Source organism: Melospiza georgiana, chromosome 1 (assembly GCF_028018845.1).
Source record: "Melospiza georgiana isolate bMelGeo1 chromosome 1, bMelGeo1.pri, whole genome shotgun sequence".
Lineage (NCBI taxonomy): Eukaryota > Metazoa > Chordata > Aves > Passeriformes > Passerellidae > Melospiza > Melospiza georgiana.
The window spans coordinates 26,767,507-26,784,243 of NC_080430.1; the positions used below are offsets into that span (position 1 = coordinate 26,767,507).

At 35.6% G+C, this 16,737-nt stretch overlaps 1 protein-coding gene across 2 annotated transcripts in view; it reads left to right on the forward strand.

Annotated features, from left to right (window-relative positions):
• NXPH1 (neurexophilin 1) overlaps window positions 1-10,610 on the forward strand; it is a 136,252-nt gene extending 125,642 nt beyond the window's left edge. For both annotated transcript variants that reach the window (XM_058039005.1, XM_058039012.1), the window contains exon 3: window positions 8,661-10,610. In XM_058039005.1, coding sequence (XP_057894988.1) covers window positions 8,661-9,422 — 762 coding nt within the window. In that variant the 3' untranslated portion in view covers window positions 9,423-10,610. The remainder of the gene's footprint in view (window positions 1-8,660) is intronic.
• Window positions 10,611-16,737: the final 6,127 nt, after the last annotated feature.

Genomic DNA, 16,737 nt, shown 5'->3' on the forward strand with positions numbered 1-16,737 from the left:
GTAGGGTGTTTCACATGGTAGAAGATTCATGTTCTTGTAGTGCTTGTAAGCTATATTTATTGAAAATGAAGAAATTCATAGCCCCACCCACAACTTAAGAAGCCATTGATCTGCAAAGGCTTGAAAATTAAAAATATTTGCTGGTACAAGTAGTATGTTCTCCTCATTTTGCATTTCGTGATAAAATCAACATTTAGCCATTGTTGAATGCATGGTGCAGGACTAGATAGACTTCCATTTTGACTTCCTAATTCTTTCAAACTCTTAAATGACAGAGACAATGGCAATAATTTCCTTTTTTCTTTTTGTCCTCTAAAAGCTATGTGTTTGGAGAGAAAACAATGAATTATCTTCTTTGAAACAACAGTGATAGCAGTGCCTGTCTTCGCTCCTGCTTTCCAGGAAAAGGGTGGAACAAACTGTAGGGCTGGCTTTTCATTGCTTCCTGTTGTGGTTCTGTGATTTTGATTCTTGGTTCAAAGGTCCCAGTCTTATCCAGGCAGATAGAGAAGCCTGGATGTTTAATTCTGAGTCTGATTTCCGCTCTGAAAGTTTGTGAAATAATAAAGAAAATCCTTCTATATATCTGACTGTCATGGGGAGAAGGCAGCCCTGGCAGAATGAAGCAGACAAAAAAAAAAGGAGGAAGAGAAAAATATCCATTAGGACACTGCTACTAGAAGAAGTGTCTCTGTAATTACAATCTAAGTCTGATTATTTAAAGTACCTATCTGTCTCAGATGACTAAACACTTCTTAAAAAGCCTTGCCTACTAAACAAGTCACTAGTGGACAAAACAGGATCAAGAAGACTAATTTTTCAGATTCTAAATACTTGTGAAAATCTTTCATGTGATTAAATCAAACTCAAGAGATAACAGAATAGTACAAATCTATACTGTTTCTCACAGGAAATTCCTCCAGATGGGGAATTTCCTATATCTAAAAGGAGGAGCAATACTAGCAAGTGTGCATACCTTGGTGCATGAGTGCCATATAACTTCATCAGTTTCAGCATGCTTACAGATGTACAGGGAGAAGTGCTCTTCAGCAGGACTGGAGAACAGCAGAAGGCATTTACAGAGCATTCACTGCCCTGCTGCCAGCCTGCAGCCTTTGGGTTCTCTCCATAGAATTGTCTCCAGGGCAAGTTATGCACCATAGGTCAGATTGTTCTTGGTTACCATTGGGTGATTAGGTGAAGAGCATTTATTCAATTTGGAAAGTTCATCAACATTCATGGAGGTAGAGGACACAATTCACTCTGTTTCTCTCTTGATTATGGAATAGGCCTAGAATTCCAGGTGAATGAATAGATCAGTGAATCTCTCCCAAGATCATGGTCTGGACTGGCAAAGGATATGATATAATTCAGGACCTAATAGCTGGCAGGCCATCAGATTTTTTCATCAATCTTTTACCATTCACAGAGCTTGTGGAAGTGTCACAGCTTAGCCTACAGTCCAGGAATGCAAGGGAGAGGAAATGAAACTCTAATTCTTAAGGATTTTTATTGGGACCAAATACTTAAGGTGTTTTACCACCTTTGCATTTCCTGAAAATTGTTTGAGACTAGCTAGTTTTGGGATTTATTTGTAAGGTAACTTTCATTGTGTAGAAAGCACTGCAAAATTGTAATTTTTGCTAGCTTTTTTCTTTTGCAGAACAGCCATTCCAATATGTTAATATTTTATGATAACAACTGTTAAGAATTATAATGCACCTAAACAAAGCTGTGTTGCTACTGTTTTATTAGTACCCTCATCTTTCTGTGGGTACAAATTTTCTAATTAGTCTTTGATTCTTAGTCAGATCTCAAAGAGATATCAACTGATACAGGCACTGTAATTTCAGTGATGTTAAATTTCACTGAATTTATATCAGCTGCTGTCAGCTGAATTTATATCAGCTTCTTGTCTTGCATAACTGCTGTTGTGTGAATGATGAAGAAAGCTCAGGTAGCTACATTTTTGTTTTAACAAGGGCAATTTGAAGCAAGAATGATAGCTCATAGATTAAAACCAGAAAAATACAGAATTTAAAGCTGAGCCGAGCAGTTAATAGAAGTATTCTGCATTTTGTGATTCCTAAGGACGTTCTATACAAAAATTGCAGTAACAGTGTATGTTAAGCTCAATTTCTTAACCTAAAGATAGTAAAAGAAAAAAAAAACAAACCTACATTCCCTCTGTTTTCTGTGTGACAACAAATTATAATTTTTTATGCTTAAATGAATGATCCAAAGTGCTTACTTTAGAAAATATTATGAAAAACTTCAGAAACTTATTTTTATATGGTCAATAATCAATTCAGTGTTCTTTTATGACCAAACCCAAATAAAATACTTTGAATAAGTAGAGAAAAAAGACTGAACAAATAATGGGAGGCTATATTTGCCATCATAAAGGACCATGTTTGTGCCACATCCTGAATACCATGTACCATTCTCATTTTAAAAACAGAACTGGGAGTGGAGAAGGACAAAAAGGAAATTTAAAGCTATAGGTATAGAACAATTTATGTACAGGGATTATTTACATGATTCAGGAGGCTTTTAGGGCTGGAAAAGAGGTCAATATCTGATTACTATTATGAATGGATATAGTTGAGGCATGTACTAGTCAACGAGAGGGAGGCTTTCTCATGCAGCTAGGAATCATCAAATTTTCCACTCAGTGGTATTTGTTGAAAAAATACTTAAAGCATAGCAACAAAGGGAAATATTGAGGAGCATGGGAAATTTGGATAGAGGCAGAACTTTCCGCATGAAGGGTTCTCCAAAGAAGGTGTCAGGAATGAGGTTTAAAGCAAACCCTAGGACGAAACAGAGCTGTCGAACTCACTGCTGAAGCATCTTATGATCGTTAAATTTTGCAAAGTGTCAAAGTGATCAAATGAACAGAAGATCAGTCTGTTTAGAGTTACTGAAACAGAAATCTAATTTGTTCACAGATTTCTAAATGTGATAGCATAATATTGTGAAATTGAAAGGGAAACGATGAAACAGAAAACATACCCAGAAACAACATCTAGCAGAGGAAACTAGAATTATTGGACAGCTGGAAAGAAATTAGGGGCCTAAAATACACTTGCCATATTCTTGCAAGGCATCTTCAAGGCACTTGCGTGTTCTTCTCGAGGCATCTCTTATAGTTGCTGTTGGAGACAAGATGATTTTTCTAAATGAGTCTTAGGTTTGATTCTGCATAGCGACTTTTGATTTCTCGTTTGATACTAGATCATGGGTTACTGTCCTGTTTGTCAGTCTCATCTGAGTTTGCAGATTTTTTGAATGACCAACATACATCCCTATTTGTTTCATGTTGTTCAGCAAAAAGGTTTGTAAGCTAAAACCAGAGAGGCCTGTTTCTGTGAAATATCCATGTGTATGGTTTTCTGTTTTCATCCTTCTTTCTCAAAGTGTCCATTTAAGAGGTACAAGTCCTTCAGTGTGTTTCACTCTCTCCCTTTACAGTAATATCTCCATTAATTTGCATTCTCAGTTTCTTTATTACCAAATACCTGTAGAATACTGACTTTGACTTTTCTGGAAATTATTCACTGAATAAAATATTTCCATGCCACTGCTAACTTCGTACAATGTGTAGACAGCTGCAGGAAGAAAAATGGACCTAAATGGAAGAGTAAATTTGGTCTTGCTTTCCCTCCACCCATTGCATAAACAGGATGAATATAAGGACACTGGACTCAGTGACAACTTTCTGTGTGCTGCCCTGCCTTGATAATGGCCCAGCTTATTGTAGTGTCCATCAATACTATCCTGCCTTTGTTGTATCTGAGATATCTTACCGAGGAGAGGAAATTCTGAATTCTTTTATACAGAGCATTTGCAAACACAGTGCTGCCAAATTCTTACAGTTCTACGCCAATAAAAACAGTCTTGGTTTTTGATTAGTTATTTACCTGAAGAGAGATATTTTCCACCTTGAGTATTAGATTGTTTGTTTGCATTTTCATTTGCTCTGAAGTAGTCATATATTCTGGGAAATAAATGCATAATTTCTAAACCAATACTGTAATTATAGGTAATGAACTGTAGTAGAGCTAGAATAAAAGGAAAAGAGTGAGAAAACAAGATGCATTCTGTACATTTTTTAATTAATATTTTTTAAAATCTTAAACTGATCAGTCTTTAATTAATGTTAATATACCTGTGGTTGATTTTACACTGAGAAGAGGACTTAAATCACCAATTGAAGCCTTCATGGTTTCCTGACATTCCTTTTTAACTTCATTTTCTCTGCTCCAAATGTTAAGGTTTAATTTGGCAAAGAATTCATGGCTCAGTGTCTTGAAAGAGAACTCCAAAACTTCTGAGATAAATAAACTGCCTATCCTTTAGGGAGTTCTAAAAGAACTATTTTAATTAAAGAACTATATTAATTAAAACATGCTTAATGAAGCTAAACATTAAAAAAATTCATCACCCTCAAAACATAGGATACAAAATGAATGGAGTATTCTATTTTAATACATTAAAAAATTATTTACAGATTAATTCCTGTGTTTTAATGATGCTTTCTGAAATTATGCCCAATGAAATCACTGTCTTTCCTTTTTCAAAGAAGAAGTAGAAGAAATGGAATAACAAATTGTCAGTATTTTTTGGAGAACAGTTGCCAGGCAGTAGTAAAATCTCCTGGTGCCTTTTTGGTATCAGTAGACTTTACTAGATACTGTAAATGCACACTTTCAAACAAACATACAAGAGCAGAACCAAATATCAGTCTGCCATGCTTAATAAGTGCTTTTCCAATGACAGTTGTAGCACTAGATAAGCCCTTCTAAATTTTTTTTACCCCTTACTACTTTTCTATACAAACATTTCTGCCATCATCATCATTCAGAACCACTTCTAGCTATGCAGTCATGGAGGAAATGCCCCTACTCAGCTCTTTTGCAACACTGATTTATTGCACTGCAGTGGTGTTTTGGGTTAACACTGGTGAGCAACTAAGCACCTCAAAGTTCTTTGTTTACTTTCCCCCTTTCCCCAGTGGGACAGGGAAGAGGAACAGAACAATAAAAGTGAGAAAACTTGGGAGTCAAGATAAAGTAAAGTTTAATAACTGAAGGATAAATAGAAGAAGAAGAAAGAAAAAAGAAAATAAACCAGAACAAGTGATGCAAAGGCAATACTCAACAGACAACCTACTCCAGTAGGTAGAATGATGACCAACTAGTTCCTGAACAAAAGGTGTCTACCTCCTCTAAACTCCCACTCTTTTAATTGCTGAGCATGATGCGACATATTATGGAATATCTCTGGTGAATTCAAGTTCTCTGCTCAGCTGTGTCCATTCCCAATCCATTGTACACCTCCCCAGTCTATTCACTTGAGAAGCTGAGAGAAATAGAGAAGGCCTTGGCACTGTACTCTTCAGCCAGAGCTAGAACATAAGTGTGTTACCAGCATTTGTTTCAAAAGTCTCAACCGCAGGACCATATGAGCTTCTGTGAAGAAAATGGACTCCATCCTAGAAAGGGCCATTAAAATTGGGTTTCAAATGTTTCATCTAGGAGTGACACTTGGCTATGGAAAAGGAGGCAAAACTGGTTAGCGTGTACTAATTGATAGAGTATGCAAGTTTCTGAATTATATGTAGGTATCCTCAAGGAAGAGGACAAGAAAACCACCATAGATTTTAGGCTGCTCCATGTTTTATTGCTCACTTCAAATTGGCTCTTTTTCCATGATCTCCTAAAATAGATCTATGTTTAAGCTTCACAATACTAAGTGCAAAACCTCATGCTTTTGCATGGTCTTTCTTGTACTATTGCAACCTTGTGTTTGGGAAAAAGAGAGATTGAAGAAAACTGAATCAGTTCATGTGAAAGAACTGCTGCATTTGCAGAAATTCTATTACACAGCAATGCTCTGTGTTATTGGGTGTGTGAGTCTCTGAGGATACTTTCCATAGTGTGTAGTATACTTGCAGTATATGAAAAAGCAGTTGGATGGAAAATGTTAGCGAAGCACAATGAATTCTAGAGCTTTTTTTATTAATGCTTGTGGGCTGTTTTTTAGTGCTAACGGACTCTTGACTAGGAAAGACAGGTTCAGGCCTTTACTGACGAATACAACCAGTTACCCACATTGAAAATCACAAACAGAGGTCTCAGGACTAACTGCACAGCCAGAAATCTTTCAGGTATTACAAAATCAATGACAATAACAATCAGTTGTATCTGTTAGATTGGATGTGAAGCAGTATAGAATGCCTATGGCCTAAATAATCCATTTCCATGAAATATGCTGGCTTTCAAAAAACCACGCATAGGATCAGTCATCAATCATTTCAGAAAATTTCCTCCTTCTCCCGAGTCTTCAGTTTCACATATTTGGAAAAAAGAGAGACTTATTTTCAAGGTTTTTAAACTCTTACATATTGTTACATGGAACTCTTAGTCTAATTCTATGAAATGTAAATCATTAGATGAAGAGAGGAAAACAAAGGAAAAACAAACTGTAAGCAAAGAAAATGAGAGTGGTAAGAAATCTGTATCCTACCTACAGATTGCTGGTTTACTAGCTCTGCTAGCTAACTGCTTTGATTCATCGTGGTTGATAGATTCATTCTACACAGGCACATTTTTCCTTTTAACCACATTTCTTTTTTATTTTGCCCTCCTTCCCCATATGACATAGGAAAAAAAATATTCTGAGTCTCTTTCTCTCTCCCTGTGACATCTTCATTGCTGCTTCATTAACCAGTGCACCATCAGTGCATTTTATTACAGCTTCTCTCTTGGCCTACTGTGTTATTGCTAAAATGCAGCTATGAACTGGCTATCAAAATGCTAGTCTGTGTTTTAATCCTTCTGTCCATTTGAAAGGGGGGGGAAGCTTTCTCTTTGGCAAAATCCTGAATTAAATCCATATTTTATCTATTATCCTTACTGGCCCCACATGAAATGGATTGGGCAGGAATAGTGTAGGATGCGACAGATTTATTTACCTATTTAGCTGCTGTAAAAAGCTGGGGGCATATCTCCTGTGTGATCAGTGTATTAAGACAATTTAGACTGATTTTATCTATGTGCCTTCAAATGACCTTGGAAAACTACTGAAGTTAATGAAAGTGTGTTTCAATTTCATGATTGTTAAGAAATGAAAAGGCCATGCTGTGATAGATATCCTCTGTGACATATACCTCCAGTTGTACCAGTAGGGAGGGGACATGATTTAAATACTTTCTGGTTTCCAATGGGTTTCCTAGGTAGGAAATGCACTCAATTCATTTTTAACTGAAGAAAAAGATATAACTGCAAGTATGATAGAAGCACATAAATCAGTGCCAGAACACAGAGGAATAAAACAGGCATATTTGGAATCTCATATGTAGCCATGAAAATGGAAATAAGAAACTTGATGGCCTCTTCAGAGCAGTTCAAATGTTAAAAAATTAGGCAGTGTGTGAGGTGCAAATTTTAGGGGGAATAGGACTACACATGTTGTCAGTCCTTTTCCATCCACCCTGCACAAATTCCAGCCCTCCCAGGTACGCTCTGTCAGAGTTCTCTTCCAGTGCTGCATGTTAGACAGCTGCAAGCCTGCATCTGTTGTCTGTTTTCCACTCAATTAAAGCAAAGAGAAAAAAATATAAATAAGACAAATTGCTCTGACAGTAAATTTTGTGAAAAACTATGTCTGAAATATATGATTTTGTACGAACTTGGTGCAAGATTTTGTGTTCTTTTAAAATGTGATTTTGCAGGATTTTTTTATTACTGCTTTTAAATTGGTGCCTCTATTTTTTCTTTCTTTCTTTTTTTTTTTTTTTTTTTGTAAATATACAAAAGGCTTTCTGTCTTACACAGATCTCTATTTAATTTGGGGAGGAAATGGTGAAAAAAGAAGTGAAGCAAGAAAGGAGAAATGCTTGTCATATTAGATACAGACAAGGCAAACCAGTAGTTGGTCTATAAGGGATTGTTAGAATAGGCTGTGACTCCTCCTGCATTAACTGACATGGAGTACACTTTATGTACAGTTATCAACTCAAAACTCATTAAAATTTTCATTATTCTGTTATTAATATTGTAGTTGTGACTGAAGATCCCAGTCAAGAACATAGACCAATGAGTATTCATAAAAGGAGTAAGGAAATTGTATTATTATTATTAGATTCATAATGACATGGACTCCAAGCATGGTCAGGCTGGCACCACCAAGACAGCACCCTGACAGTGCACTCCAGGGGCAGCAAAAGTAAATGAATGTGTCTCTGATGGTAGAGGACACAGCAACCTTGTAGAGTGAACATTCAAGCAAGAACAATTCACTCTGAGATGCCACATACAGCCTGAAGTATGACAAGACTGTGTAATTCAGTTTTTATTTTGCACTCATCACTTACAGACATCATAACAGACAAATAATGTGAATGTCTGTGATTAAATCTGAAGGCCTATTTAAAAAAAACTGGCAAAGGAGAATTGAGTAATAATACTTGGAAAGTATAGGAAAACATACATTTCTCTTTTGGTTTACTAAGTAGAGAGGTAAAATTTAATTTCTCAAAAAAATATTAATCTATGTTTGTGGTAAATCTGGTTATTTTGGTCTCAGCTAGAAATGATGGGGTTTGTATCACATATCTCAATATATTGTTTCTTTCTTCTTCCCTTCTCTTTCAGGTTACCTGTGCAAATTTAACAAATGGAGGAAAAACAGAACTTCTAAAATCAGGAAGCTCCAAATCCACACTAAAGCACATATGGACAGAAAGCAGCAAAGACTTGTCCATCAGCCGACTGCTGTCACAGACTTTTCGTGGAAAGGAAAATGATACAGATTTGGACCTGCGATACGATGCCCCAGAAACTTATTCTGAGCAAGATCTCTGGGACTGGCTGAGGAACTCCACAGATCTGCAAGAGCCTCGGCCCAGAGCAAAGAGACGGCCTATCGTCAAGACTGGGAAATTTAAGAAAATGTTTGGCTGGGGAGATTTTCATTCCAACATCAAGACTGTGAAGCTAAATCTGTTAATAACAGGGAAAATCGTTGACCATGGCAATGGGACGTTTAGTGTTTACTTCAGGCATAACTCCACTGGTCAAGGAAATGTATCTGTGAGCCTAGTGCCCCCTACAAAAATAGTGGAATTTGACTTGGCACAACAGACAGTGATTGATGCCAAAGATTCCAAGTCCTTTAACTGTCGAATCGAGTACGAAAAGGTTGACAAGGCTACCAAGAATACACTCTGCAACTATGACCCTTCAAAAACCTGTTATCAGGAGCAGACCCAGAGCCATGTGTCATGGCTCTGCTCCAAGCCCTTTAAAGTAATCTGTATTTACATTTCCTTTTATAGTACAGATTATAAACTAGTACAGAAGGTGTGTCCTGATTACAACTACCACAGTGACACACCCTACTTCCCTTCAGGGTGAGGACCAACTTGTGTCTGAGACTGAAGCCTGGGGAATAAAAGAGGTCGAATAACAGGGCTGTAACCTCAAGGAGGAAGGCCACATCTATTGCCTGGAATGTGTCTACCTGCTGCTGCTGATGTCAAATGGCTGCAAATATGTTAGTGGAAAACAATCTAATGTAATTTTTGCCCAGTCAGCTCCATGTATCCATCTAGGTGTAAATCACTATGGATTTGAAATAAAACCATTCACATACGCTGAGACACACACACACACACTTTTCAGCTCACGTTATTGAGATTCCTGTTAAGAAATCTTTCATTGTCTGATATCTAAGGATTCAGCATAACCTATCATCAAGCAAAATGGATTAACTAGACAGTACAAGGTTTCTAAGGCAGACTGTTATGGAAATCTCCTTGAAAGTCCTCTGAGTACATGCCAATCAATAATCCTCACTCATGCATTCTACTGCTTGGAGCAGCTGTACTGGTAAATAATACTGTAGGAATAAGTACTTGTTAAAATGGGAAAAAGTGTGTTTAGAGTTCAGTATTCCGTATTATATGAACACAGCAAAGCGTCGTGACTTTTCCCAGCACACAGTAGGCACATTCAAGGTGGTGTTGGTGGCTCTTTTTCCATGGAGCAAGCCCGTTTCTAGTAAAGATGGGCAAACATTTGGAATTTACATGTGAGCAGACATTCTGGTTTAACGTTTCTCTGACTCTTTAAGCTCTGATTCTTTAAACTTGTTTGAGTTTAGGCCAGCTAAACTGCTTAAAAACTGGAATTGATCTCTAAGAAGGAAAATGCCTGGCAGAGAACATGTAAGTTATAAGTGGCTGTCTTATCTTTATTACAAAATATTGTAACAAATTCAATATCCTAGTCTTCATTTGTATGAATGGTTTGTATTGTACATAATTTAACCAGTGTTATTTGAGCTGCTTATTAATATTAACTTGTAATTGTCTCTCTGCTTGTTATTGTTTAAAACAATCAAGGAAATGAGGAATCCATTTTATCAATGTAGCTGTAAACTCCATTAAAAGACAGAACTATGTACAAAGCATTTATTCAGCTAAAGTATTGTTGAAAGCTATACATATACAACATTACAGTCTGTCTGTATTTAGATATTTTATTTCCAGAGGAAAAAATGAACTGTACATAAAAATAAAAAATCTTAAAGTTGAGTTTCAATATGTACTGTGTAGATAGTAGTTTAAATAGTTCTGACAAGCGGGTAATACTCCAAGGCTTACATGATTTTCAATATTGTCCCTTTGCATATGTACATATATAGACATCTATTTATGAATTTGTGTGTATGCATATTTGTGTGTGTATAAGTACATGTGTGTGTGAGTGTGTGAAAATACATATATATGTTGAATACACAAAACTTTCTGGAGCCCTTTTCCTAGCAAGCAGATCTCATTACTGAAAGTCTTGCTAGTTCAAGCAGAAGCCCCCACTCCGATAAGAAATTGCAGGGCTTTGTTTAAAATGAGTCATTATAATTTAGAAGTGGGAAAACATAGAGCCACTCTCTGTGTACAAAGGCCTGTCTTTGCCTTAATTCTAGCCTCCTGTGAGGTCCTGATCTCTATGGAATGAAGAGATCCCTTTTTATGGTACTAGGGAATTTTCTTCCTGTAAAAAAAAGCTCATAGCTTTTATATATATATTTTTTGTGGATAGTGGCATATTTTACCCCCAACATCCAGAAAACCAGCAACTGCAAGAAGTCCTTGCCTAAAAGAAGGCTACCAAAAGAACTCAGTATTTCATATCATATCTTTCAGAATTATCAGTCCTGGAAATGTTTTCTTTCCCCTTCCACCCTTGCCCCCATGTTCTGTGCTCTTGGGTCACAGATGCAAATCAAGGTCAGCTTCCAGCTATGTGCAGCATTATGAACAGCTTCTCCAAAATCCCAATAAACACTCTACTAGTGTTTCAAGAACAGAAACGTTCAAAACAACTATCAATTGAGAACCTCTTTTGCTGAAATGTGCAGAACATGAGAATAGAACAAAGCAAATGGATAATGTTATTGAAAGTAAATGTTTTCCCACTGATGTACCAGTAGGAGACTTTCATATTATTATTGCTTTGGCTTCTTTGAATAGATATGCTTGTGGGAATTTCCTCATTATGTATGACATTTCCCAGGACAAAATTGTGACCCCAAACCATGTCTAGATTTGGAGAAAGAAATTTTCCAAACTGTGTAGTCCATATTCTGATCTCATTCAGGAATATGGTGACATAATTTTTTTTCTTTTAACAGGGATCATGATTAAACTGGTTTAAAGTGTTTACCCCTTGTGCTCTATTAAAAGTAATTGTTATCAGTATAAACCATAAATTAATTTGTGTTGTTGCCAATAGTTAGATCTTCGGTCCATTAAATCAATGGGAATTTTGCTATTGATTTCAATATAAATTTCCATTTAATAGTATATAGAACTCCAGTGTTAAATATGATTAACAATCTTAGCAATTCATATTACAATTGAGCATTATATGGTTCATTTATATTCCTGGAAAATTGATGTGCAATACTATTGCTGGTACAGTTTCATTATTTTCTATATTTTCTAAAACTTCTCATAAATATATGAAACATATACATTCCATTAATGTTTAAATATTTGTCCACTTTTCAGGTAGCATCCATACAAAAAGGAACTATTCATCATGCAATGTTTGATCCTATTAATTGTGGTCATTGGTATTTTATCTGCCTCTGTCACAGTCATTCATACTATTAATTAGTCCAAAGCCTTTGAAGAATTTGCTGTTCTTCATAAGCATTGTTGAGTTTTAGCTTGAAAGAGTTCTTTTGGTGATTGAGTTGTGAAACAGTGATCTAATACCAGAACAGATAATGTATTACTTAGGTGCTAGTTCATTGCATTTCATTCAATCTATTTAGGAAATATTATGTGTTTACTAACTTTGTTAAAGAATGTTTTTGGTTTTGTCATTTGGAAAAGGATTTTAATGCACATGAATGTGTTAAGTCAGTTAAACAATGTATGTATGAGTGTCTGGGTCTTGCACAGGAAAAATGCCTTAATGGAGTGCTAGGCCAGGCAAATGTTGCCACACTATAACTCACTAATTCTAGGAGTAATAAAGATGTATATCTCTAATGGTATATTTTTAGGATTAAAGAAGATTAAGTTACTTATTTTTAAGAAGTGAAGAGACTGTTTCTGTTCACCCTTTTTTTAAATCTTTTAAATCATGCTTTGGCTCTTATTTTCACTTCATAGAGAATCACAGATAGAGATATTTTAATGGAACCAATGATTTCTGGTGGAAAAATACATGGATCATGCACTTGAGCAAGTATCAGTATATTAAAATTGCCCTGCATGGATTGGTGATATTATTTATGTGTCAGTTCCTGTGCTTTTGAAAAAAGGAGTCTAAGATCTAGGAAATGGGTAGTTTGCAAAAAACCTGCAAAAATTACTGATTAAAGTTCTAAACAGTGGTAGTGACCTGTAAGGCTTTCACTTGTTAATTTTATAAAAATATTTCAGCCTGGAGCAGAAAATATATTATCTTCTCTCCTTATGAAATCATTTGTAAAATTTTATCCCTTTCTCCCTTCTTCCTCTGACACTGATAGTAACCAAACTAATAAATTCATCTTTATACAGATAATGTTTTTCAAAGGTTGCCCTTGCTTAAAAAGTAATGATGTCAGAAAACATTAAAAATTACTGTAGTAACTTACAGCAAACTTCGAAATATTCAAACTCCATTTATAGGAGAGCAGAATGAAAGTTTTGTAGTGTTATATGTTAACACAGAAATTTAAATAATACTATTCAAGTCATTTGGTCAGAGGGCAGTTTTGCTACCATTGAATCATGACATCATGAGTTCTGAACTCGGTGTTGTAAATTGCAATTCTAGTAGAATATCATAAGCTACCCTGAAAATCATGTGTTAGAGAATTGTGGAAGAAAATGGATTAAAAATATCCATTTTTACTGCTAAGCTTACAGTAAAACCAGCCTAAAGCATAGACAACTGATGTGAAAAATTATTCTTCAACAGAAGACAATGAACCTCAGTCTTGGCATCTTGTGGGTCCTTCTATTGTCCTTCCATGGCAGAGGTAGTAAAATTGAGTCTGACTGCATCTAGTAAAGGAAGAGCAGCTTCTCTCCAGTGATTTGTACTTAACTGCATGCCTTAGGACTGCCAGAAAACTCAAATGGCTGCATCAAGGACCTGTTGTGCTAGGAGCTGCATAATATATAATGTATACAATACCTATTTGGGAATGCCAAGTTTTGGATGCCAAGAACTCCTAATTTCCAAGACAGTGTACTGCAGAGTTATTGTGAACCATGTACTTATAAATTTGAAGCATACTTTTTATGATTTTTTATTAAATATACACAGTTCTCAAAAAAAAGTATTTTTAATATCTCATACATACACACCTCAATGAAATACAAGCACTTTTGGCCCTTCTGATGAGTTACAGTTGCCTAATAATTTATAAATAAGAACACTATTTCCAAAAATCTTTTGACATTGAAAAAACAGAGTATTTTGTAGTAAAATAATCTTTCATTTTTTCTTTTTTTTTAATGGTCAGTATCTTACTAAAATTATGATAAAATTGGCAGGTTAAATAATTTTCTGGATTAATTTGTCAAAATAAATATCTGTGGATATGGTTAACACCTTTTGCAGCTTGCAAGAGGAACACTATTGAAAATAAACTGTCCTGTGTAAATTTACAACAAATTTTGGGACTGTGGGAATATTGTATTTCCTTGAGTAGTATACACCTGACAATATGATCTATTACTTGTAGCATCTCTCCAAAAACATTGATCCATCTTATAGTTAAAAATTACATTTTCTCATTGTTTCCTGTATTCTGTGATAATTAATGTATCCAAACTAGCAAGCAGATTACTTTGTTTTGTACAAGAGTATTTTCTCATTGGAAAACCCCTGTACAATTTTTAAATTCTGTTTGAGGGACACTGGTGAATCTCTGCTTGTGCTTAGACGGATGTCCTGTGTATGATATACATAATTTTGAATCTTTTATCTTAGTTTGCCTTTGAGATAAAGAAGCAATGTAGTTTTTTGTAGGTGCTTTAGGTCAGGAGCAAGCCAATGACTCGAACTTTTATTCTAAGAATTATATTCCCATTGTGAAAGAAGATAGAGCATGTTTGGGATTTATTCTTAGCTCAAACTGTACCTCAGTCATGTATCTAGTAGGGATATTGCTATGAGGGAAGGCTTAAGTGGTGTGTGAAATGACTTCTTCCTGTTGTTAATAAGAAATTAGAGGCATCAAGAGAAAATTTATAAGTTTGAAGCCGTTCATACACATCAGTGAAGATGTGGCAATTAGCCTTTCCAAAAAGTAAATCACTAGTTTGTGAAAGGGCTACTGAGTTTTTGGGAGAAGCCCAATGCACTTGCAGACCTGTTCATCACAGGAAATAAATAAAACCAGAGTTGGCAAAGGCATAAATAACATGAGATCTTTAGTTCCTCATCTAGGTCACAGAAAATCCGGAATGAGATGCAAAAGCCTACTTAGAACCAGGTAACCTAAGGAAAATTTGAGCTCACTTATGGAGTGTAAATGAAAAGTCATATTAATTCTTCTAGTATCCAATAGCTATAATTGTTAAATTTATTATGGCATATTTATGAAGCATTTTAAAATTTCTTTTGTGAAAGTAAAGTATTTTGATTAGTTATACAGTGGAAATAAAGATGGAATTTTCTTCAAGGAAATTTCTACAACTGCAGCATACTTCTTCCAGAGGCAAATACTCTGAACTCCTTTCAACTGGCTTCATGTGGAGTCCAGAACTGTGATTGCTGATAGTGAACAAAACAGCAATAATAGAACTTGAAAGGCAGGAACCATGGTGATCTTGAGCTCATTGTATGTGAATTTTATTGTGTTTGTCTGTTTCTGGTTTTGTGTTTGTATTTTTGTAAATCTAGAGGTATAAGAAATGCAGTTATTCAGCCATGATTCACTTTAACATTCTAAGTGTGGAGGTCACTTGTAAACTCCATGAAACAAAGGGATAAATAGGTGTATAGGTGCTCTAGTCTTTATTTTGCTAATGACCTGTAGGTCATGTCCACTTAACAAGGTAGACAGACACTAACATCACAGCTTGTGTATCAAATGAATTCCCAAATGCATCTTCCCTGACTTGAGAAAAAAATTACTGAAACCTTTAGCTGAGGAACTTCAGTAAGGTAGCTGTAGCCCTTCAGAAAACAGGAGTAATACTCACAAACTTTGAACTGTATTTTTCTCAAGATCTCAGCCATATTCTCCAGTACCATCCCATTTCATGCAATTATGATAGCTCTTCTGCATATCTGAGACTTACCATTTCTTTAATCCAAGGTATTACTCTGAGAAATGTTTTAGCAAATAATCTCCCATTTTTCAGTGAGGTATTTTTTCCTAAAACTTCTTGTACTATTCTTCTACAAGTGTTGAGCAAGTTTCTGCTTTTTCCCTGTAGACTATGGTTTTACTGAATTTCCTCTCCCAAAAGAAGTCTTTTCCCCCTACTGTGGTAAAAGCACCCCTTTTTAATTCATGGGAATCACACAAATTTGCCCAATTTACTTACTTTTGCTAATTGCACAAGTATTACCTGCAAAGTTGCTTTTAATTAACCACTCCAAAAGAACTGTGTTGGTCTTTTCAGAGCAACTCCCACATCATCAGTCTCTGATACAGTTAAAGACTACAAAATGAATGCAGTATTTTACATGGTCTCATCACCTTTCTCTAATGAAATTCCTTCATATTCATAGTTACAGTGGTTTCTCTCAGGTCCCAAATTGCAAAAAATTTACTGCTAATGAGCTCTCCACTATTATTTCTATTAGAAGCAAGTCTTAATTATACTGCTTTCCAGTGTTCCTTCTCATTTGAATTAAGTAGCAGTCTTCAGTCTTCAGCAGTATTCATGGCTACTCTCCTTTGCCACTTCTTTATGCAAGTCTACCTCTTTAGACCCATTTTTAATACATTTCTAACCTCACAGATGAAGGAATTGTCTATGAACTTCATTAGCACATTACTTAGACTTCTAGCTAACTGCTGTGATGCCATAAAGATAGGAAATGCTTTGTTGTTCTTTTCTGATTGACTTCTGGCCTGCCTTCATCCCTGTTTGGTGTATTTTTTCTTACTCTGATTTGAAGTCCATTTGTCGGCTTCAGGTCAGATGTGAGTAGTGCTCACTGATGTATTTACACATAGGAAAGGATGAAATACATGTTTTCT